Below are 23,280 nucleotides of genomic sequence, written 5' to 3'. Positions count from 1 at the left end.
ATAGGGGCTTGAATGAGATTACCATCAAGAACAGGTACCCTCTTCCACTCATTCCGGAACTGTTTGACCGTCTCAGAGGGGCTCGGGTCTTTACCAAGCTGGACCTCAGAGGAGCCTACAATCTGGTCCGTATCCGTGCAGGTGACGAGTGGAAGACCGCTTTCAACACTCAAGATGGCCATTACGAGTACCTGGTCATGCCCTTCGGTCTTTGCAATGCTCCTGCAGTCTTTCAAGAGTTCGTCAACGAGATCTTCCGGGATCTCTTGTACTCCTGTGTGGTCGTGTACTTAGACGACATCCTCGTCTTCTCGCCGGACCTCTCGTCCCACAGAAAGAGTGTCCGCCTGGTGCTTCAGCGTCTTCGGGAGAACCGTCTGTATGCAAAGATCGAGAAATGTCTCTTCGAACAGACCTCTCTGCCATTTCTGGGATACATTATCTCCGACGCTGGTCTAAGGATGGATCCCGAGAAGTTGTCTGCCATCCTCAAATGGCCTCGCCCCGTCGGATTAAAGGCGATACAACGATTCCTCGGGTTCGCCAACTATTACCGGCAATTTGTCTCCCACTTCTCTGCGATCACAAGACCCATTTCTGTGCTCACCCGTAAAGGGTCTACTTCCAAGGATTGGTCTCCTGAGGCAGAGGAGGCCTTTCTGTCCCTAAAACGGGCTTTCTCCACGGCTCCGGTCCTGCATCGCCCTGAGAGCGATCGACCTTTTGTACTCGAGGTGGACGCTTCCTCGACTGGTGCCGGGGCGGTGCTGTCCCAGAGAACCGCCTCCGGTCGCCTGCACCCTTGTGGCTTCTTCTCGAAGACCTTTTCTCCATCCGAGTGTAACTACTCGATCGGTGACCGGGAACTTTTGGCCATCAAGTTGGCCTTGGAGGAATGGCGCCACCTCCTGGAAGGAGCTGTCCATCCTTTTGTCATCTTCTCGGACCACAAGAATCTGGCCTATCTCCAGTCTGCCCAGAGACTAAACCCTCGCCAGGCCAGATGGTCTTTATTTTTTGCCCGATTTGATTTCGAGCTCCGATTCCGTCCCGGCAGCAAGAATTCCAAAGCCGACGCCCTGTCCAGGGTCTTCCAACCACACGAATCCACGGAGGAACCGTCACATATCATTGATCCCACTAGGATCATCACCGTGGCTCCAGTGAACTGGCTTACTCCTCCGCCTGGCAAGACGCTTGTGCCAGAGAATCTCAAGCAAAAGGTTCTTCTATGGGGGCACTCCTCCAAACTGGCCGGCCATGCCGGAACTAAGAAGACCCTTGATCTTATCAAACGTCACTACTGGTGGCCCTCACTTCGCCAAGATGTACTCGATTTTGTGGCTTCTTGTCCATCCTGTGCAAAGAACAAGGTACCACGGAGATCTCCATCTGGCTTGTTGCTTCCGTTGCCTGTCCCTACGGTTCCTTGGGAGAACATCGCCATGGATTTCATCACCGACCTACCCTGCTCTGCGGGCTGCTCAGTCATTCTGGTGGTGGTGGATCGTTTTTCCAAGATGGCTCACTTCATCCCTCTGCCCGGTCTTCCCTCAGCGCCGGAGCTGGCCGAGATCTTCATTCATCAAGTCTTCAGGCTTCATGGACTACCTCGACGCATTGTGTCTGACCGAGGGGTTCAGTTTACCTCCAAGTTCTGGCGTTCGCTTTGTAAGCTTATGAACGTTTCCCTCGACTTCTCCTCGGCCTACCATCCACAGTCCAACGGACAAGTAGAGCGTACCAACCAGACGCTTACGGGATACTTACGCCACTTCTCTAACGCCCACCAGAACGATTGGGTCAGCTTACTCCCCTGGGCAGAGTTTGCTTATAACAACCATGCTGGTGAGTCTTCGGCCAAGTCTCCGTTTTTCATTGTTTTTGGCAGACATCCTGGTGTCCCTCTTCCGATAACCCCTGCCTCTGAGGTACCCGCGGCCAATGCCTTGTCCTCGGAATTTTCTAAGATTTGGGCTGAGACCAACACATCACTCAAGAGATCCGCTGATCAGATGAAGAACTATGCAGACAAAAAGAGGTTGGATTCTCCTCCGTATCGTGTTGGCGACAAGGTCTGGCTCTCCTCCAAATTCGTCCGACTAAAACTGCCCTCCTACAAGTTGGGTCCACGCTACATCGGTCCGTTTGAAATTCTGGGACGTATTAACGAAGTTGCCTACAAATTGAGGTTGCCTGCTTCGCTCCGGATCCCGAACACCTTTCACGTCTCTCTCCTGAAGCCTGTGGTGCTGAATCGTTTCCATTCCTCGCTTGATCTTGGTCCTCAGCCGGTGGGTGCCGACAACGTTTTTGAAGTGCAGGACATCCTCGCTGTGAAAAGGGTTAGAGGTAGGACTTTCTTTCTCGTTGATTGGAAGGGCTTTGGTCCTGAGGAGAGATCCTGGGAGCCTCGGGAGAATATTAATGCTCCCCGTATCCTCAAGAGGTTTCTTGTTAATCTCCGGGGGGGGCGGCTTAGGGGAGGGGGTACTGTTACACCGCTCCGCCATACTCACCCGGCCTCCGCTCCCACGCCGCAGTCGCCCTCCGCTCCCACGCCGCAGCCTCTCTCCACCCGACGGCCGCGGCGGTCACCTGAGACAGACCCGCGACCGATGCCTTCCCTGCATGCTATGCGCATGCGCCATAGGCCGCGGCCGCGCCTCCTTCCTGCTTCTTATGCTCCGGCTGTGCCCTGACCCGGAAGCACATTTGGACCAATGGCTGACCAGACGGGGCCATATCAGGCCGCTTCCCCCTGAGGGAGGCGCCTGATCGTTGTGTTTCCTGACACTCTGGCCTCGCTCCATCGTGCACACTCTGCTCCTGCAGTTCCTGTCTCGGCTGCTCCTCACAGCAGCTTCTCAGTCCTGCTACCCGTGTTCCTGTCGTCCTACTCCAGTCCTGCCTTGTGTTCCTGCCGTCCTACTCCAGTCCTGCCTTGTGTTCCTGTCGTCCTACTCCAGTCCTGCCTTCACTGTTCCTGCCGTCCTACTCCAGTCCTGCCTTGTGTTCCTGCCGTCCTACTCCAGTCCTGTCTTCAGTGCTCCTGCCGTCCTACTCCAGTCTCAGTCTTACTCCGGTCCATCCTGAGCCGCCCCTCTCGGTACCGGCTACCGTGGTACTCGAACCCCTGGGCCTGCTCCTAACGGTCCCTGTATAGGGGTCGGTTCCACCTGGCAGCTCGCCCGGGGTCCCTCGGTGCCACGGTCCAGAGGGTCCACTCTCGGAGCTCCCGCTCCTGACCACCCACGCTAACACATACAGTCTAGATCACGTGAAGTCATTATTTCCCTCTACTCCTCTTTGGTCAGACCTCATCTGGAATATTGTGTCCAGTTTTGGGGGCCACATTTTAAAAAAGACATCAACAAACTGGAGCAAGTTCAGAAAAGAGCGACCAGAATGGTGACCGGTCTGCAAACCCTGTCTTATGAGTAAAGGTTGCAGGATTTGGGAATGTTTAGTTTGCAAAAGAGAAGACTGAGAGGAGACTTAATAGCTGTCTACAAATATCTGAAGGGCTGTCACATTGTAGAAGGATCAACTTTATTCTCATTTGCACAAGGAAAGACTAGAAGCAATGGGATGAAACTGAATGGGAGGAGACACAGATTAGATATTAGAAAAAACTTTTTGACAGTTAGAGTGATCAATGAGTGGAACAGGCTGCCACGAGAAGTGGTGAGTTCTCCTTCAATGGAAGTCTTCAAACAGAGGCTGGACAGACATCTGACTGGGATGATTTAGCGAATCCTGCTTTAAGCAGGGGGTTGGACCAGATGGCCCAGGAGGTCCCTTCCAACTCTACGATTCTATGATTCTATGAATGTGTGTATATACACTGTGTGTGTGTGTGTGTATATGTGTATATATATATATATATATATATATATACACTGTATATGTGTTTGTATATACAGTATACTGTATGTGTGTCTATTGTGAGACAGTAACCGGTATTGTTGCAAATGGCCAGTGTGTTTCGCAGCGGAGGACGTTCCACAAGCCTTGTTTTTGTATATAAAGGGGGGCTTACAGGGTTAGCCGGAGAGCTGGGCGGGACTGGCTAACTACACACGCCTCCCACCTATGGGGGTGGTTTCAGCTACATAATGTGACTGTGGTTTGGTCACATGATCTGTGTTGTAAGGTCCTGGAGGTGGACCTGAATGGTCTCTGTGTTGGAAGGTCCTGTGAGTGGACCGGATTCCTGAAGAGCACAGGTTGAGACTATGCATCTGCAGAGCCTGTGATGGCTAACTGTGGTGGGGAGGCTACGGTCCTTCTGAGGATCTGCACTGTTGGGTTTGTCCTGTGGTACAAGTCATTGTCCAGGACAGTGATCCCTGTAAGGCAGCTTCCCCAGAAGCCAGGACTGACAAAAAGTCAGTGTGTGTGCCGGAGCTCCTGGAAGGTAACCCAGAGTATGGGGGACTGTGTGCACTAAGGAGGGTCAGTTAATGAACTGTGTGGTCCCCCACATAACTTGACGAAGTGAGGTCCAGCGTGTGTAGTGACTGCAACCTAATGTCGTGTGTCATGGAGTAAAGTTGTGAGAGACATTGGCACAGCGTGCGGTTGCCCACGGTAACTGGACAAAGAGAAGAAGTCCAGCGTGTTTAGTGACTGCAAGCCAGCAGCTTTTGTTTTGGCCAAAAGATTTTTTAAGCTGCCACCACAACAAGGTAGACTCTTGGCCGATCTCTACTCTATCCTATTAATCATTTGTTAAAATATCCAATACAATTAGGTATATTTTTATTAATTTTTAAAATGACAAATAATATCACCTACAAGGGACAAATACCACCGCACCATGACCAGATCACATATTACCACCACATGGTGACCAGTAATACCACATACAAGGAACAAATACCACCGCACCATGACCAGACACCATATTACCACCACATAGAAACATATAATACCACATAAAAGGAACAAACACCATGTCCAGACCACATATTACCACCATAGTGACTGAATATCACATACAATTGACAAATACCACTGCACCATGTCCAAATCACATATGACCATCACTTGGCGACCAATAATACCACATACAAGAAGCAAATACCACCACACCGTGACCAGACCACATATTACCACCACATCGTGACCAAATAATAGCACATACAAGGAACAAATACCCCCACACCATGGCTGGACAACACATTACCACCACAGAGTTACCAAGCTCTTTCTTTTATGGCATGTACTACACTGTTGATTTGACCACTCCTAACACTTCTGCTATCTTTCTGATCGATTTCTTCTTTCTTTTTTTTTCAGCCTAATGATGGTCTGTTTCTTTTCAATTTTGACCGCATTTTGTGAGTTCACAGCAACAGCTTCCAAATGCCAATGTCATACCTGGAATCAGCTCCATACCTTTTACCTGCTTAGCTGATGATGAATTAATGAGGGAAAAGCCCATTATAGAGCTTTTGAGATACCGGTAATTATCCAATTACTTTTGGTCTCTTTAAAAAGAGGTAGCTACAAAATGAAGAGCTGTAATTCCTAAACCCTTACTACAATTAGGATGTGACGTCCCATAAATTAGAGCTGAGAGTCATATAAATTGAAACCCCCAGATTGTTGTGCATTTTTTTTCCAAAAGCTAGCCACCTTAGATCACACACCCTATGTCCATCTTCATGAAACTGTTGCGCTACCTTTATTTCTCCGAACTTTTTTTTCCTATTAATTTAATCCTCATCCTTCTTTGTTTATTTCTTCTCTTTTTCATTTATTTCTTTTCTCATATGAACAAATCGTCAAACGATGTTCCGCCAAGCGGATTTTAATTGGACGTGACGTTTCGCTCCACTTAGGCTTTTCCACAAGGGCAATTTAAAACATAAATTACATTCGCAGTATTGCAAGCATATAAAACCTTTCACTGGACTTTTAGAAATTCTGCCCGAATCAGTTGATTGTCCAATGATACCCCCCTTGGTGGGTAATCTTTAAATAAAGCCTCAAATTTAGTGTCCTTTTGTAACATTTTCCAGTGTTTTTTTATGACATATTTAATCAAACGGATGCAGAGACAATCAGAGTATTATTTCACATTTTAGTGTTTTTTTTCACACCTTTTCATCTCGTCCCTATTTTTTTTTTTTTACCTCTCTCTTCACCAATTTTGTAAAATTTCCTCTTCATTATTTCCCCTTTTAACAAACTTTGTAATGTGATCCTTACGATAATGATGATTTCTCTCCTCACTACAAAGTCTCCGGACACTGGTAAATTGTCCTCTAGGGATACTTTGGAAGACTTGAGGGGCATGATAGCTGTGTCTTTTTAATAAGTAATTATGGTCAGAAGGTGTAGACTATAAGGTAGTTCGCAAATTTCCATCAATTTTATTAATTTCAATATCAAGGAAGTGTATACTATACGAGGAGGCAATGTGTAATCATTGGGGGCGTGGTGGCTTTTTACTGCAGAACCAACGAGGCGACACATATGGCCATGCCACCGAGTCTCGGGCCGCAGCTCAGTTGTGTGCCTTTTTATGCATTTTGTTTTATATAAAGCAATCAGTATCCTGCCTGGTCAAAAAGGGAGCAAAACCCCACATAGTTTTACAGTAAATTGTTGCAGTTTTACAATACAGTTTTTGATATATGAAATATTTTTCAACAGGAAAAACTTCCCAGCTAGAAAGCCGCAGTGTAAAACCATTCCAGGCAGTGAAGTCTTATGTCTCAAAACTCGCCTTTACATGTGTCAGGCACCCACCTCCTCAAGGTCTCCTGTATTTATCCTCAACCCCTTTAATATTTCCTTAACGTTTGTTCCTTTAATAGATGGCATCCAACAGAACCTCGCGCCTGCCACCTGCGGACCGCCTCACCGTTCACCTGCCTCCCCTCCCCCTCCCGACCACCTCTCTGAGCACTACAGGCAAGAAGCTGATGAGACACAAGAGAAGCCGGGAGACACAGATGACCCTCAATGGCATCATGTACGTTACTCGTGATGGGAGTCAGATGTGTAGTCGTCTCTCCTCTTCTCATTTCTTACCGTCATGTCTTCCCTTTACAGCATGAAGGAGGCTTTAAAAGCTTATGAAGAAACTGTGACCGAACAGAAGCGCAGAATCCCCTCACCCCCTGAGCCGCAGTTACCATCTACTGTAAGATCATATGTCTGTTTTCACTCAGATTAGATCACTTATCCAACTAATTAGTAGTTAAAAAAAAAAAAACACAAATAGAAATAGTACTCACCCTCCTCCTATCCAGCGTTTGGCTGCAGCGGTAACATAACCACTGCTACCAATCACTATGCTTGGCGGCTTATGCCGTTAGCAACAGCAAAGCAAATACGTTCTGTGATTGGCCACAGCAGTGATGTGCACTGTAGTCATGATGTTACCGCTGCAGCCAAACACAGACGCCACCGGAAATGACAGGGATCAGAGGAGGGTGAGTACTGTATCTGTTGGTTTCTTTTTACTGCTATCTGATTGGTTGAGGACTACTTTTCTATAAGGAAACCCCTTTAATAATTGTGTATTTTGTGGTTACTCCATCTGGAAATGTAGGAATACATTGACAAATGGTCGCCGCCGTTCTCCTCTCACACTTTCTGATATAGGAATACACGGCTTTTGTGACTTATATAGAAGACAGAAATGAGTGTTGGGATTTTTCTTCTTCTGATTCTCTTATACCCGGGGCGGGTGCACCATTCAGTGATTAGGGCCGTACCGAAAAACTGCAAGTGATAAGTGCGACTTTTTAACCCAAACCATGTGAATCTTGATTGTAGTGATGGGTAGTACAGCACACCTGTGACCCGCAATGCCCCGATCACCTCCTATACTACTCTCAGGAATCATCTACATTACACGTCTCTTGTTATTGATAACATTTACTGTATTTGAAATATTTCATGTGAAATTCTATTTTTTATGACAGATGAACAGTGAACAGAGAAAGCTAAGGGTGAGTTTTACTTAAAGAATACCTATGTTTTTTATTCATTCCCTTTTCCTAACTTACACGTCCTGCAGCTGAGTGGGGTCCAAGACCTGAGATCTTCCCTGATTGCTCAAAAAACACTTGGCAGCAGCTAATCAGCACTAAGATCCTGCATGAGCACAGACACAGAGCGGAAGTGGGCTCATAGACTTTCTGTGCTCAGCGAGTGAGATGCTTTTTCTATGTATTTCTTATCCTGTACTGATCCTGTCTTACATCCAATATTATACAGCGGAGCTGCACTCACTATTCTGCTGGTGCAGTCACTGTGTACATACATTACATTACTGATCCTGAGTTACATCCTGTATTATACTCCAGAGCTGCACTCACTATTCTGCTGGTGCAGTCACTGTGTACATACATTACATTACTGATCCTGAGTTACATCCTGTATTATACTCCAGAGCTGCACTCACTATTCTGCTGGTGCAGTCACTGTGTACATACATTACATTACTGATCCTGATTTACATCCTGTATTATACTCCAGAACTGCACTCACTATTCTGCTGGTGCAGTCACTGTGTACATACATTACATTACTGATCCTGAGTTACATCCTGTATTATACTCCAGAGCTGCACTCACTATTCTGCTGGTGCAGTCACTGTGTACATACATTACATTACTGATCCTGAGTTACATCCTGTATTATACTCCAGAGCTGCACTCACTATTCTGCTGGTGCAGTCACTGTGTACATACATTACATTACTGATCCTGAGTTACATCCTGTATTATACTCCAGAGCTGCACTCACTATTCTGCTGGTGCAGTCACTGTGTACATACATTACATTACTGATCCTGAGTTACATCCTGTATTATACCCCAGAGCTGCACTCACTATTTTGCTGGTGCAGTCACTTTGTACATACATTACTGATCCTGAGTTCCATCCTGTATTATACTCCAGAGCTGCACTCACTATTCTGCTGGTGCAGTCACTGTGTACATACATTACATTACTGATCCTGAGTTACATCCTGTATTATACTCCAGAGCTGCACTCACTATTCTGCTGGTGCAGTCACTGTGTACATGCATTACATTACTGATCCTGAGTTACATCCTGTATTATACTCCAGAGCTGCACTCACTATTCTGCTGGTGCAGTCACTGTGTACATACATTACATTACTGATCCTGAGTTACATCCTGTATTATACTCCAGAGCTGCACTCACTATTCTGCTGGTGCAGTCACTGTGTACATACATTACATTACTGATCCTGAGTTACATCCTGTATTATACTCCAGAGCTGCACTCACTAATCTGCTGGTGCAGTCACTGTGTACATACATTACATTACTGATCCTGTACTGATCCTGAGTTACATCCTGTATTATACTCCAGAGCTGCACTCACTATTCTGCTGGTGCAGTCACTGTGTACATACATTACATTACTGATCCTGTACTGATCCTGAGTTACATCCTGTATTATACTCCAGAGCTGCACTCACTATTCTGCTAGTTTCCATTTGTTATTCTCATTAAGCCGGTTGACAGACCGGACTTTCACTTTCCTGATCACTATGCCTCACATTTATTTGGGTGTCAGGGTTTGTATTTCTTTTGTGGTCAAGTTCTTATTGTCTCTTGCAGATGAATTATCTGTTCATGAAGAAGAGTGTAGAGAGCAGCCCCGTGGTGCCCATCCAGAAGCACTGGCTAGACGCCATGCTCAGCTTTGTGCCACAGTCTCTCCAGAAGGGAAAGGCTAGAGAGGCTCTGGTCGCAGAATTGTTGGAGGAAGTTTCCCAAGATTTTGAGAAAAGTATGAAGACACACTTGGGTGAGTCCATCCTAAATCTAAATGCCCTGCAGGCAAACATTCCCCCGTACTTGTAGACTAAAGCCCCCATTACTTATCATCTAATGGCAGCACCATTTGCACAAAGCCAATACTGCGGCCCATGGAGCCGCTACAATTCCATATTAGGACACATGCACATAGAGCATCAATGCGGCACAAATCTGCGCAGAATATATGAGGCAGATTACACCACCAGCCACATATTGGTATTTTTTAAAATTCACAATATGTCAATTTCTGTTGTTGTTAACCCCATTTTTTAATGTTCAGGGGCGTAAGGGGTAACTTCTCTCCTTGTGCAGAGTGACATCCTGACATTGTCAGTGTAAGGAGACTTTTAGGCCATGCTATGCTCCACTAGCGTTCTAGTCCTCTGATGAGGCAATTTACTTACGGTATTTAATGTTGAGGGGTGAAACGTCAGTTTTGCCATCTTAACAAGCCCAAATAATATCTGCCTGTTACGCACATTTGAAACCTGTCATCAGAAAATGACCTGTTGATTAATTAGGTTGCTTCGTTAGGAATTTCTCGAAAAATTTGAATTTATTTGCTATTAAAAATTATCTCTCAAGAACGGAGGAATTTTTAATGTTATAGATTACTGCTTGTTGTCTATGTTGACGGCCGCCACTGCAGTCTATCAGCCCTGGCCGTCCTCTTGGCAAGGAGCGCAGTGTTTACAAGGTTTTCTCTAGAAAGCTTACATCCAGCCAGATTCAGTGCCCCTGTGCGCCCCTGATTCTGCTTCGGAAAAAGCACAGTACGTTACAGCGACGCCACCATACTACTGGTCAAAACTGCTAGTCAGGTGCGCCAAATCTCCTGGCAAGCAAGCTGCCGGGAGGCAGGAGATTGGTGCTCTCTGGGACACAGGGGATCATTGCGCTCTGGGAAAAATAGGGGATCAGAGCTCTCCGGGAGGCAGTGGACCAATGCGCTCTGGGAGACAGGGGATCGGTGCACTCCTGGATGCAAGTTATCAGTGCACTCTGGGACGCAGGGGATCAGTGCGCTTCGGGAGGCAACAGATCAGTGCTCTCCAGGACACCTGGGATTAGTGTGCTCTTGGAGGCAGGTAGTTAGTGCTCTCCAGGAGGCAGGAGATCAGTGATCTCCGGGAGGTAGGGGATCTGTGTGCTCCAGGAGGCAGGTGATTAGTGCATGGCACCAGTGTGCTCTGGGAGACAGGGGGTCGGTGCGCTCCGGGAGATACAGGATCGGTGTGCTACGGGAGGCATGGGATCGGTGCACTTCTGGAGATAGGGGATTGATGCACTCCAGGAGGTACAGGATTGGTGTGCTTCAGGAGATAGGGGATTGGTGCGCTCCGGGAGGTACAGGATCAGTGCGCTTCGGGAGGTAGAGGATCGGTGCGCTCCGGGAGGTACAGGATTGGTGCACTCCAGGAGGCTGGAGATCAGTGCGGTCCGGGAGACAGGGCATCGGTGTGCTCCGGTAGGCAGGGGATTGGTGTGCTCCGGGAAGCAGGGAATCGATGCGTCCAGGAGGCAGGGGATCGGTATGCTCCTGAAGAATGAATATATGACAACTCATTTAAGCAGGGGATCGGTACGCTCTGGGAGGCAGGAGATCAGTGCGCTCCGGGAGACAGGAGATCGGTGCGCTTTGGAAAGCAGGGGATCGGTGTGCTCCGGGAGGCAGGAGATCGGTTTTCTCTGGGAGTGAGAGGTTTGGTCCGTTCAGGGAGGCAGAGGTTTGGTGCGCTCCAGGAGGCAGGGGATCAGTGTGTTCCAGGAGGCAAGGGATTAGTGTGCTCCAGGAGGCAAGGGATTAGTGTGCTCCAGGAGGCAGGGGATCAGTGTGCTCCAGGAGGCAGGGGATCAGTGTGCTCCAGGAGGCAGGGGATCAGTGTGCTCCAGGAGGCAGGGGATCAGTGTGCTCCAGGAGGCAGGGGATCAGTGTGTTCCAGGAGGCAGGGGATCAGTGTGCTCCAGGAGGCAGGGGATCAGTGTGCTCCAGGAGGCAGGGGATCAGTGTGCTCCAGGAGGCAGGGGATCAGTGTGCTCCAGGAGGCAGGGGATCAGTGTGCTCCAGGAGGCAGGGGATCAGTGTGCTCCAGGAGGCAGGGGATCAGTGTGCTCCAGGAGGCAGGGGATCAGTGTGCTCCAGGAGGCAGGGGATCAGTGTGCTCCAGGAGGCAGGGGATCAGTGTGCTCCAGGAGGCAGGGGATCAGTGTGCTCCAGGAGGCAAGGGATTAGTGCTCTCCGAAACACAAGGGATTAGTGCACTCTGGTAGGTAGTTAGTGTTGTCCGGTAGGCCAAGGATTAGTGCGCTTGGGGAGGCAGAGGATCGGTGCACTCTGGGAGGTAAGGGATCCATGCGCTCCTGAGAATGAATATGTAACAACCCATTTAAGCTTTCTGCTATGTGGAATAATTTACATCTTTTTTTCCCTTTTTACATTTTCAGTGAAAAGTATTCTAGTTAAGCCAGAGGTTAAAGGATTAGAAGCAGAAGAGTCGGGTCTATTACCTGAATTTCCCACGTGAGTCTTTCTTTATCTGCTCCTTACGTCATGTCAGACATGAGCGCTCATTAATCAATAAATCTACAATGTTATTTCTTGCCCTTTCAGAGGTCTGGATTTCTCCAAGCCGTGGCATCAGAGCTTCCTCCAAGCAAGAAATGAGATCATGAAAAACCTACATCTGGTCCACCCGACCATTCGCACCATGCTTGATTTGGGATACACAACTTTCTCCAATCTGCTAATTGTTGATCTGTCTGGATACAGGTTGGACAGATGTTGATTGATCCGTTCCCCCATTTTTATATATAATTTAGCAGTTATAAAGGAATTAGGTATGCGCTGTCATCACAAATATGATAAAGTTCTTTTTTCTTTGTCAGGTCCAGGGGTCCTGTAGAATGTGAATCCCTGAGGAACAGCGTTTCCTTGGCGTGTGCCAAGACAGAAGAAAAGTTGCTGAACACCTGGTACCCCAAAGTGATCAATCTGTTTGCCAGTCAAGATGCCCTGCAGTTGGTTAAAGCGGACAAATGGGATTCTTTTTATAACTGCGTCTCGACGCTTATGTCCAACCAGGTAAAGGCGGCTGTAAGATCTGTGATCTATGAGGATTCATATTCATTATTGTGTCTCTGGATCAAACATAGACTCAAAGGGGTATTCCCATGTTATACATTTATGGCATATCCACAGTCCCCTCTCCGATTAGCCAAAATGGCACACATTTGGTTAATAGGGACAATGAAAGAATACAACAGACACATCGTCTGTGACTCCATTCACTCAGTCATCCGCTCTCTGTAGCCGTGATTGACAGGCTTCCATGTATTCAGTTACACAGCAGAGGGGATCATTATACAAGGAAGGGGCACAGGATGAGGGACAGTATACCAGAATGGGGGGACATTGTTAAAGGATCGGTGACGTTATGCCAGTAAGGGGCCCAGGATGTGGGACATTGTTATAGAATGGGGGATATTATACCAGAATGGGGGACTTTGATACAGGAAAGGGACAGAATGGGGGGTATTATTACAATAAGTGACCCAGGACCAGGGACATTATACCAGGAAGGAGCCCAGAATGGGGACAATATTGTTGAAAGGGGCTCAGGATGTGGGACATTATACCAGGAAGGGGATATTATTACAGAAAGAGGCCCAGCACTTGGGGATATTATAACAGGAAGGGTCACAGGATGGGGGACATTATACCAGGAAGGGGCCTATAATGAGAGACATTATTACAGGATGGGGGCTACCACGGGGGAGATTATTACAGGAAACAGCTAGAATGAGGAGAACACACATGTTGTTAGGATCTAGAATGTCACAAGGGCCCATACATCTGACTAACATGCAGGTGGGGACTCAGTTCCAAATTTTGCACATACACAGGAACATGACATATGGCGTACCGTACGAGTATGTCATATGTGGGGAAGGGGTTAGGCGACACACATGACATAGCCTCTTGTAGTTATATAAATTGAAAAATAAAAAAAATTGTGGCTTTTTAAAAGAAGGGAAGGAAAACATGCAAAACAAAAAATAGCACAGTAAATGTCTGTCAGCCAGTTTTCTTCTCCTCTTATAGCCGAGACCGTCTCCCTGTTTTCTGCACCACTCTCTCATGGATTTGATTTTTCTCATCAACACTAATATTTGCTGATTTCACAGGTGAGAGACCTTCTGCAGAAAACCGTAGAAGCTTTTGTCCAGTTATTTGACCTGAAAGACACGCAATTTTTACCAATCTTCAAAATGCAACTTACATTTGATGACGAGAAAATGGATTTCTATCCAAGCTTCCAGGACGTAGAAGAAGTTGTACTCTTTATAGTAACTCGGATCTCCAAGACCCTTCAGGTATTTGGGATTTTTTTTTTGTCTGCAGCCACCACTAGAGGGAGCTTGGGATAAGACTGTATACTATGATATCATTGAGCTCAATGTATAGCAGTGTGCATTCAGCTCATAAATGATGTCTGTCGGCCCAAGACTCAAATTAAACCACTTATACATATAGGGGGTGTTTATCGCCTACAAAAATCATACCTGTAGTATAGATTTCACTCATTTCATTTTACATAAAAACAATTTTGTCACATATGTAAATGAGGGGTTTTCCCGGCGCGCTCATTGCTCCGTTCTGCCCACCCAATTGCAATCCTGTGCACCTCCTCTTATGTTGATTTACATTGCTCGCTTTGGCGCGCTTACTGAATTGAATCCCTAGCCCTGCGCACACTGACACTGCAGGAGCCGAGAGCACACAGTGTCGGTGTGTGCTGGAGCATTCTCATTCCTCTCCTGTCTGCAGCTGCTGCTGACAGGAGAGAGGGATGCGAGTGCACACAAGCTGAAATTGTACACTTGCGCGCTCAGCTCCTGTAGTGTCAGTGCGTGCCCGTTCTCCTCTCCCTCGCCTGTCAATATCGGCCGCCTGCTTACTTTGTGATCCTGTGTGCAGCAAGCAGTCGCTGCAGACAGGAGAGCAAGATCAGAGCTGATCTCCACTGACACTGTGTGTGTTCTCTTCTCCTGCAGTAAATCGGGGGGTTTATATTATCAACTTCTGCAATAATCATGTCATTTTATAAAACGTTCTTCTTTGTCCAGAACATTCAGACGGTTCAGTCGTGGCTTTCTGGTAGTAACACGGTTCAGATCATCGAGGCCAAACTCCCTGATTACATCTTTGATTCTGCCGTGCTGAAGCTGAAGGAGGCCGTCAGCCACAATCTACGCGAGCCATTCAGGCATTTCCAAACGTACGGTAAGCTGGACCTAAATCATTAATGGAATGGTACATACAGTAAGCTGGACATGGGTCTTAAGTATTAATGGGATGGTCCATACAGTACGTAAGTGGTTGGAGCAATCATAATCAGAAATCTCCTGCCGGCACTTGGAGTGTACTCTACCTGTCCATGCTTTGATCCTGATATCTTTCCAAAAGCCATTTAACCCAGGGTCAGGGGTTCCCAGACTGAGACATTCATCTGTCAGACATTATCCTTCAGAAATAATATACATATGATTGGTCTAAAAGGCACGTCAAAGAGCATCTGTCACTAGATTTCACTATATAAATCTAGATGATTAAATTGATCTCTTAGACCTGATGAAGCAAGTGAACTTACTTTTAAAAATATTTTTTTTTACGTTTTCTCCGCCTGATATTATGATGAGTCTAGATACAACTAGCAATTCTCTGTTCTATTATTTGATAGTTGAAAGCTTCAGCTGGCTGGTGGATGGTTCAGCCGCCGAGAAGGTAGAAACTTTCTTATCTGAAGAGCACAGTTTTGATGAATACACAGGGGTACGTATGTGTGGACCTGCTTGCATGTTATCTCCAACCGCCTTTATGTTAAATTGGCTGATTTCTGCACGGCAACACTGTCATTGATGTTTCTTGTAAAAATCGACTGCTTATGCACCGTTCATCATATGCAAGTTATCTAGGACTAGTCCAGCGGCACATCACTTCCCACAGACAAATCCGGTCTCAGATGCTGTGATCACACCCTGGGGGGCATGCATGATTGGCATCTTAGAACTTACAGAAATTTCACCTGCGTCCTGCTTTCTTACCTGGGCATGTGCAATGAAGACAGGCTTACGCTTACTGGTTTCATTGGCACACTGAGCATACTCAGGAAGGAATATCGACAGGTATATTGACGCCAAGTCTTGCTCAGGCCAGCAACCGCAGAGGAGATCTTTATATTTTCACAATGCGTCGCTCTCCTTTCCTGAGCATTCACAGTGCACCAATGAATCCAAGGAGGGCACACCCAACTTAAGGGTTAGGCTTACCTGGTGAGGTGGATCCTCTAAGTCTCAGGTCCGGGTGGGCACACGGACCCCGAGTGTAGATGTGGCAAGCAGGTAGGCACATGGGAAGCAAGGGCTTGGCACACTCAGGAATTAGGACAGATGAAGCATAACCCAGCAGGAATGGAAAAAAATTTAAAGCAAAAGGTGGAGCACACCAAACAAAAGTCTAAAGACTCAATCCTAAGACCCAGGCGTTTGTCCTACTGGTCCTTAAACAGAAATGGGGAGAGGTGTGTCTCTGAGCCACTCCGGAACACCTGCAAAACCCGACGCGGAGCACAACAGAGGGCAACAGACCAAGGAGGAAAGAAGCAGAGCCCAGAATACCCGGGATAGGTGTGTAATACTTAATAAACACATGCCCAAGCAAGCAGGACATAAGTGACATTTCCAGCATTCATAAGATGCCAGTGCTAATTTGCATATGATGACCGTCATATAAAAAGTTTTGTTTTGCAGTTGAGAAACATTTTTGATAGACATCAACTGTGGACGTCAATGCAGGAATTTTCCATTATAGTAGCAGTTTGGCAAGCCTGGGGGACCTGAGAGGTTTACTTTTCGGGCGACCCACTTTGGTTCATTGGAAGAGTCCCTTGATAATAAGAGTGCCCCAACATCAGCTGTAGTCAGGAAGGGACGGGGGGGACACAGCAGCAAGGACTAAGTTGTGCAGCAGGAATCATTTTCTTGCCAGTCCCATTAGAATCAATACAGTTCTAAGTCCTACACAGCGAGGGGCGCTATCTAACCAATTACCCCCGATCAGGATAATAACTGAGGGTCAAATCAGAAATCTAAAGGGTAATCGAGACTGATTTATATCATCGGTTTGTATTTCAGTTTATAGAACAATTTCACACCCTGGCCAGAGATATCATGGGACTGCCCACCCGCGCTTACTTCACGATGGTCCACCTCGACTGCGATGACTTAAAGCAAGGCCTGGCCGACAAAGCAAAAAGTTTTGCTAACATATTACTGGATAGACTGGTGACAAACCACAGATTGGAGAACGAAGAGTGAGTAAAATCCTGGATTTAATCCTTGTGGCACCATAAAAAAAAGAATCTGTAATGGGCCCTACCTACCGTGTACCATTCAGGGGCCCTTGGGTTCGAGGTCAAGTGCTACTTCTGCTATGAGTTCATAAAGTCATATATAGATGCCGATGCTCCAATTATGAGTCTCACGTTACTTTCCTTATGATACTACAAAATATCGTCACCTTCCAGTGTTTAATACTGTATATGTAATAATCTTTAGGATCTGCATAGAATTTGAGAAAATCAAAGAACAAGCATTAAAGGTTCCCGAAACTACTGAAGATGTCATAGAGGAGATTGCGTTTGTGGAGCAGGCGAAGAATAAAAGCCTGGTGGAGCTAAAATCCCGAATTGCTGTACGTACGTCCCTGGGTACAATTAATTTATAATATGTAGGAATATTCCGATATTTCTTGTGTTTTGTTTAATATGTATTTTTTTCATATAGGTCACGTCATAGTAGCTATACTAACCAGTCCCCCTCCAGGTTCCAGTGATGAGATCTCCCAACAGGATCATGTGATTGCTTCAGCCTATCACAGACTACAGTTGTAACCTTCTACAGCTAGTGATTGGCTACAGAAATCACATGTCCACATAGAACAGGAAGAACACAAGTCGATGGGAGGGAGCTGGAGTTGTGGAGCATCAGTATAATTTAATAACCTAATATAATTAGTTGGACAACCCCTGTGATTGTAGATGTTAGATACATTAGTACATTGTGATTTTCATTTTTTTAATTTCAGGAGTGTCAGCGGAGGATGAATTATCTTCTAGATGTTCATTTATTTTTACCTGAAGATATCGCCTTGAACTCAACAGTGTTACTCTGGCCCAAAAATATCAACCCAGTGTTTGATGAAAATGACCAGGTATGTGGGTTCATTTCCGAAAAGGGGGTCTCGGGTGCCAGCGGTGGGTTTACGTGCTCCTCCCGCAGCAATGCTTCCAATAATAGTATGGCACAGCATTGTACTTTTAGATCGCGCTATATGAACTAAATACGTTTTATTTTTATAGTTTATAATCAAAAAATGTAGTTACATAGTTTGTACGGTTAAAAAAAAGCCACTAGTTCAACCTGGGAAATGGAAGAGGAAAAAGGGAATGGGGGTTAGGGACATCAATAATGCACCGGTACAACATATGTTTATTCTAAGAGCGCTTTTCGATAACTGTTCCTTGCTAAAAGCTGATTGAAAACGCCAAGCGTAAAGGAGAGAGTGAGCTGCTGGGGAAAAGAGAGAAACTTATGCTGGAACTGGAGAAAATCTCGCGTCGGATGGAAGAATTTGCAGAGTGCTCCGAGCTGGATATGATGCAGCAGGTATGATAATCATGGGCACTGTTATAGTTTTCCCGCTTCCTTTTTTCATTACTTTAAGGCCGGGATCACACTTGGGAGTGCAATGGGAGAAACACGCGCGAGTCTATCTCCTCGATACCCAGCACTGCCGCCAGCGGTTCGGACCGGAGCGTTCAGCTGCATAGAAATACATGCAGCCGCACACTCCGGTCCCGAGTGCCGGTGGCAATGCTGGGTATTGAGGCGAGTTTCTCGCATTGCACTCGCAAGTGAGACCCCAGCCTAAGGCTCTGTTTATATTTGTACAGGTCCTTATTACTCAAGACAATGTGATGCCGAGAACAATGACTTTTTGCTCATTTCACCCGACGAACAAGCTTTTTGCTCATTCGTCAGTGATTGGCAGTCTGTTTATGCTGCACAATTATCCTTAAACGACCGTTCAGGGGAAGCAGCTGTCAAATGCTCACTAACTCTGGTTTGGAATTGTTTTAGGCGTTTTTTTTTTTTTTAAACCTTTTTTTTGAAAGACTAAGAATATTGAAACTACGGCCAATGGTTTAACTTGAAGCTTGTGGGCTTCAGTGCAAAATTTCCATCAGGACCCCCAACTATTGCAGGTCTTTAATAGTAGTGGTCTTCTCATATGAGCCAAACAGATGTTTTGGGCACCCCATTAGCTCCAGGTGCGAACTCACTGTAGTTAGGCCCTTGACTGCAGCATTGTTTTTGCTGTACAAAAAAAACCTATAAAAAACATAAACCCTACTGAACATCATTATCAATCAGAACAGCCTTTATAGAGGCAGTCCCTGGTGCTTAACCAGAAGTGCAATCAAACCAAGGTGGGTCCTAGTGGACCGGTGTATAAAAGCGTCTACTAGGCCTGAAACGCGTTAGCGACTTTTGGAATTACACCTCTGTCATCAACTGTCTATTAAGTGGAGAATATAGGAGTCTGTATTCTGCAAGCGAGAAGTAAAGGACAGACATGAAGGAAGCAGCGGTGAGATGTCCCGTCTCATACAATAGCTTGTGAATGTAGAACTCATTTTCTTTAATGGAGGCAGTCCATTTAACCCTTTATTTATCTGTGTTTATTTGGTCTGGTTTCAGTACGTGACAGATGTGAGGACTGTACAGAAGCGAATAGCAGACGCAGAGGAGGCGGTGTCATATATTAACAAAGAGGAAGCCCTGTATAAATGGGATCTTACTACGTACCCTCAGCTGGATTCTTCGAAAGTCAACATCGAACCATACCAGAAGCTTTTTGCACTGATTTACAAATGGCAGAAAACTGAAAAAAAGTATGTGCACCGTATTGGGGAATTCTGAGTTAACTCTTGGCATACCTTCATTTAGTATCACCATAGCGCCATACTTTATTTGAAGTGGAGAGTAATTGGCACGTCTAGATAAGCTGATAATCATTCCCAACTATCGGCCCTTGTAAAGGTGCCTGTGATCACATGATGAGCAAGCAAAACACTAATTTGTCTGGATCGGATCATTTATGCCAGCAAAGATGATCTTTATTGACAGCACATCCCCCCTTGTAATGGCATGGGATAGAGCCTTTCTAATAACTGATAGTTCTGTCCCCATCACTGTTCTTCGGCCTGTGTAGATGAAAAAGTGCCAACGTCGTGTATATTTTACAAGGGCATTATGTGTTATTAAAGGTGTTTTCCCATAAACAGCACTGAAGGGGTTGTCCAGCCTTGGGGTACAAGTCTGCAGTCTCTCCATGTGACTGCAGACATGTAAATCCTCACAGCTATGAGAATTCTCCGGCAGCAGGAGCAGCAGGCGTGCAACCGCAAGTTTGTAATTTGCATACATGCGGTCACATGCCAACTAGACTTATCTGGCAAGTCTATTGATTGAGACTGGACACGTCTAGTCGGAATGTGGTTGGAAGTATATAAACCACATACTTGCCAGCACTAGAAAAACTTCACATCGTGCAGTGCTTGCAATGTGATGATTTACAAGTCTGAAGACCCGCAGAGTGACTGCAGCCTTGTACCGCAAGACCTTACAACCCATTTGACCCAATCTGCAAGATAGGTGATAAATGTTTGATTGGGAGCTCAAACAGAGACCTCTAGTAATCCTGAGGACAGGGGTCCAAAAGTCTGCTGTGTGAATGGAGTGATAGTGCACATGCCATAGCCAGTGCTCCATCCACTTCTATAGGAGCAGTCATGCGCATGCGTGACCACCCCTCCCATTGATGCACGCATGCTTCAGTCACAAAGCTGTCCCTAGGACCATCACTGCTGGGGGCTCCTGCAGTCGGACTCTCAGCGATCAGACATTTATCAACGACCTTGTGGATAGGTGATTAAACATTATTTATGGGACAACCCCTTTAAGAAAAATAAAATAGCCATAGATGAAGAAGAGGAAAAAAAGCAGAATAGACAGTAGTAGATGAACTGAGGTTGTGTTTTAGCTTTTAGAACCCAGTAATCTATAGATAAAAACACAAAACTTATCAAAATATGTCTCGAAAATATCTCATGCTTCCAGGTGGATCGACGGCGCTTTCCTTGACCTGAACGGAGAAAGCATGGAAGCAGAGGTGGATGAATTTTTCCGAGAAGTCTACAAGATGATGAAATTTTTTCAGCAGAAGCAGAAGAAGTTAGAAGAGGAGAAGAAAAAGGCGGCTCAACACCGAACACTGTCTGAAGATAAAGATGCGGTGGACGAGGAAAAGAAGGAAAGTCGCATAGTTCTCATGTGTTCTGCCGTCACAGAGCAAATCAAAGCTTTTAAGGTAGGCGCATCAAATAATGGATATATCAGTAATCCGGGCGAGGTTTTCTGGAGCGCATTGTTACCTCCTAATCCCAGCCAATTTCAGCTTAGTGCTTACTAGCCAGACAGCAGTGGTGGTCGGTCTCCTAGGCAACGATCTATGAACAGAAGAAAAGTATTGCTAACTCAAGAACGGCTGCAAATTGTAAGAAGCAGTAAATTGCAAAAGTGCTTGTTTCTTATAATATCTATCTAAGAAGATGAGGATATTAGAAAAAACTTTTTGACATTGAGGGTGATCAATGAGTGGAACAGGCTACCACGAGAGATTGTGAGTTCTCCTTCAATGGAAGTCTTCAAACAGAGGCTGGACACACATCTGTTTGAGATGATTTCGTGAATCCTGCATTGAGCAGGGGGTTGGACACGATGATCCTTGAGGTCCATTCCAACTCTAACATTCATTGGTTATGTGATTCAATGGTTATGTGATATCCTTTTAATTCATTTTTGTACCTGTAATCCCTAGACACTGATTGTGATTGACTCCTTTGCAGGAATATATCCCTCTGGTGAGCATCCTTTGCAACCCAGGAATCAGAACCCGACATTGGCTCCAGATGTCTGAGATAGTTGGCTATGACCTCACTCCGAATTCTGGCACCAGCCTGAGGAAGGTCCTGAAGCTGAGCCTGGATCCGTACTTAGACCAGTTCGAGCAGATTAGTGCGGCAGCTAGTAAGGTAAGCATCTTTGTCTAATAAATGTGTATCAGTGGTCGAAAATAATATCGAGTGATTTAAATTAATAGCAAAGAATGGAAAACGTAAAAAAGAATGAAGAAAAATTGAGTTAAAAAAACCAACAGCTGTCAGGGATAACAGCTTGAACTTTTTACATTTTAGCAGTTTTGCAAGTGGTTATCTCAAGAGTGTACAGGTTTCGCCTGTGGCTCTCTCAAGAGTGTGGAAGTTTCACCAGTGGTCCTCTCAAGAGTATCACAGTTTCGCCAGTGGCTATCTGAAGAGTGTGACAGTTTCGCAAATGTTTTCTCAAAAGTGTGACAGTTTTGCCAGTTGCTATCTCAAGAGTGTGACAGTTTCACCAGTGGCTTTATCAAGAGTGTGACAGTTTCGCCAGTGGCTATATCAAGAGTGTGACAGTTTCGCCAGTGGCTTTATCAAGAGTGTGACAGTTTCGCAAATGCTATATCAAGAGTATGATAGTTTCATCAGTGGTTATCTAACGAGTGTGGCAGTTTTGCCAGTGGTTATCTCAAGAGTGTGACTAGATGATCTTTTTTAAGAGACTGAAATCCGCTTACTCTACTTTTCATATACAAGACATATGTATGCTCAGATCAGATGAGCATTCATGTGTATTATGAGAGATGGGCTGGGAAAGATAGCCTTAATGACCAACCTAAAGCTTGCTCCTGCTAATGATAAAAGTCAACTATAGATCAGCCAATGATCTAATGTGTATGAAACCCCCCTCGCTATCCCCTGATGGCAGATGTCGGAGGAAAGAGGAATCTGCTACTAACGAAACGTTTCTGTGTTTTCTTCTTAGGAGTTTTCCCTGGAGAAAGCAATGCATACCATGGAAGAAATGTGGGAGTCCATATCCTTTAATACTAGCGCCTATCGAGAGTCTGGGGTTTCTATTCTATCAGCAGTGGATGAAATCCAAACCACTCTGGATGACCAAATTGTGAAGACTCAGACGATGAGAGGATCGCCTTTCATCAAGCCCTATGAGAAAGAAATCAAGGTATAAAATATTCACTTCCGTATTAGCAGATGCTAAGGTTTCATTAGGAGCTCTGAGGCTAAAGTTACATGCGTCTCCAGCTCACATACAGTGCATGTAATGGGGATGGCATCAAGGAATCTCACTCAACTTTGCCGACAAATATCCAACAATGTCCAACATTGATAATTTATCTTTTAAAATGATAAGACTTTTTTTTCCCATTAATTTGC

General features: G+C 45.7%; 1 protein-coding gene across 1 annotated transcript in view; it reads left to right on the top strand.

Annotated features, from left to right (window-relative positions):
- Positions 1–6,815: 6,815 nt before the first annotated feature.
- DNAH12 (dynein axonemal heavy chain 12) overlaps positions 6,816–23,280 on the top strand; it is an 81,009-nt gene continuing 64,544 nt past the window's right edge. The window contains exons 1-18 of the mRNA XM_073569820.1: positions 6,816–6,988; positions 7,069–7,159; positions 7,947–7,973; positions 9,620–9,809; positions 12,266–12,341; positions 12,432–12,590; positions 12,707–12,902; positions 14,006–14,194; positions 14,948–15,104; positions 15,562–15,653; positions 17,015–17,193; positions 17,438–17,573; positions 17,967–18,092; positions 18,413–18,547; positions 19,643–19,836; positions 21,065–21,314; positions 21,853–22,038; positions 22,868–23,068. Of these exons, the coding sequence (XP_073425921.1) occupies positions 6,831–6,988; positions 7,069–7,159; positions 7,947–7,973; positions 9,620–9,809; positions 12,266–12,341; positions 12,432–12,590; positions 12,707–12,902; positions 14,006–14,194; positions 14,948–15,104; positions 15,562–15,653; positions 17,015–17,193; positions 17,438–17,573; positions 17,967–18,092; positions 18,413–18,547; positions 19,643–19,836; positions 21,065–21,314; positions 21,853–22,038; positions 22,868–23,068 (2,742 nt within the window). The 5' untranslated portion in view covers positions 6,816–6,830. The remainder of the gene's footprint in view (positions 6,989–7,068; positions 7,160–7,946; positions 7,974–9,619; positions 9,810–12,265; positions 12,342–12,431; positions 12,591–12,706; positions 12,903–14,005; positions 14,195–14,947; positions 15,105–15,561; positions 15,654–17,014; positions 17,194–17,437; positions 17,574–17,966; positions 18,093–18,412; positions 18,548–19,642; positions 19,837–21,064; positions 21,315–21,852; positions 22,039–22,867; positions 23,069–23,280) is intronic.

This window comes from Dendrobates tinctorius, unplaced genomic scaffold (assembly GCF_039654945.1).
Source record: "Dendrobates tinctorius isolate UK_male_01 unplaced genomic scaffold, ASM3965494v1 ptg000027l, whole genome shotgun sequence".
NCBI lineage: Eukaryota > Metazoa > Chordata > Amphibia > Anura > Dendrobatidae > Dendrobates > Dendrobates tinctorius.
The sequence above is the reverse complement of the archived record's forward strand: the minus strand, read 5'-3'. Positions and strand labels throughout refer to the sequence as shown.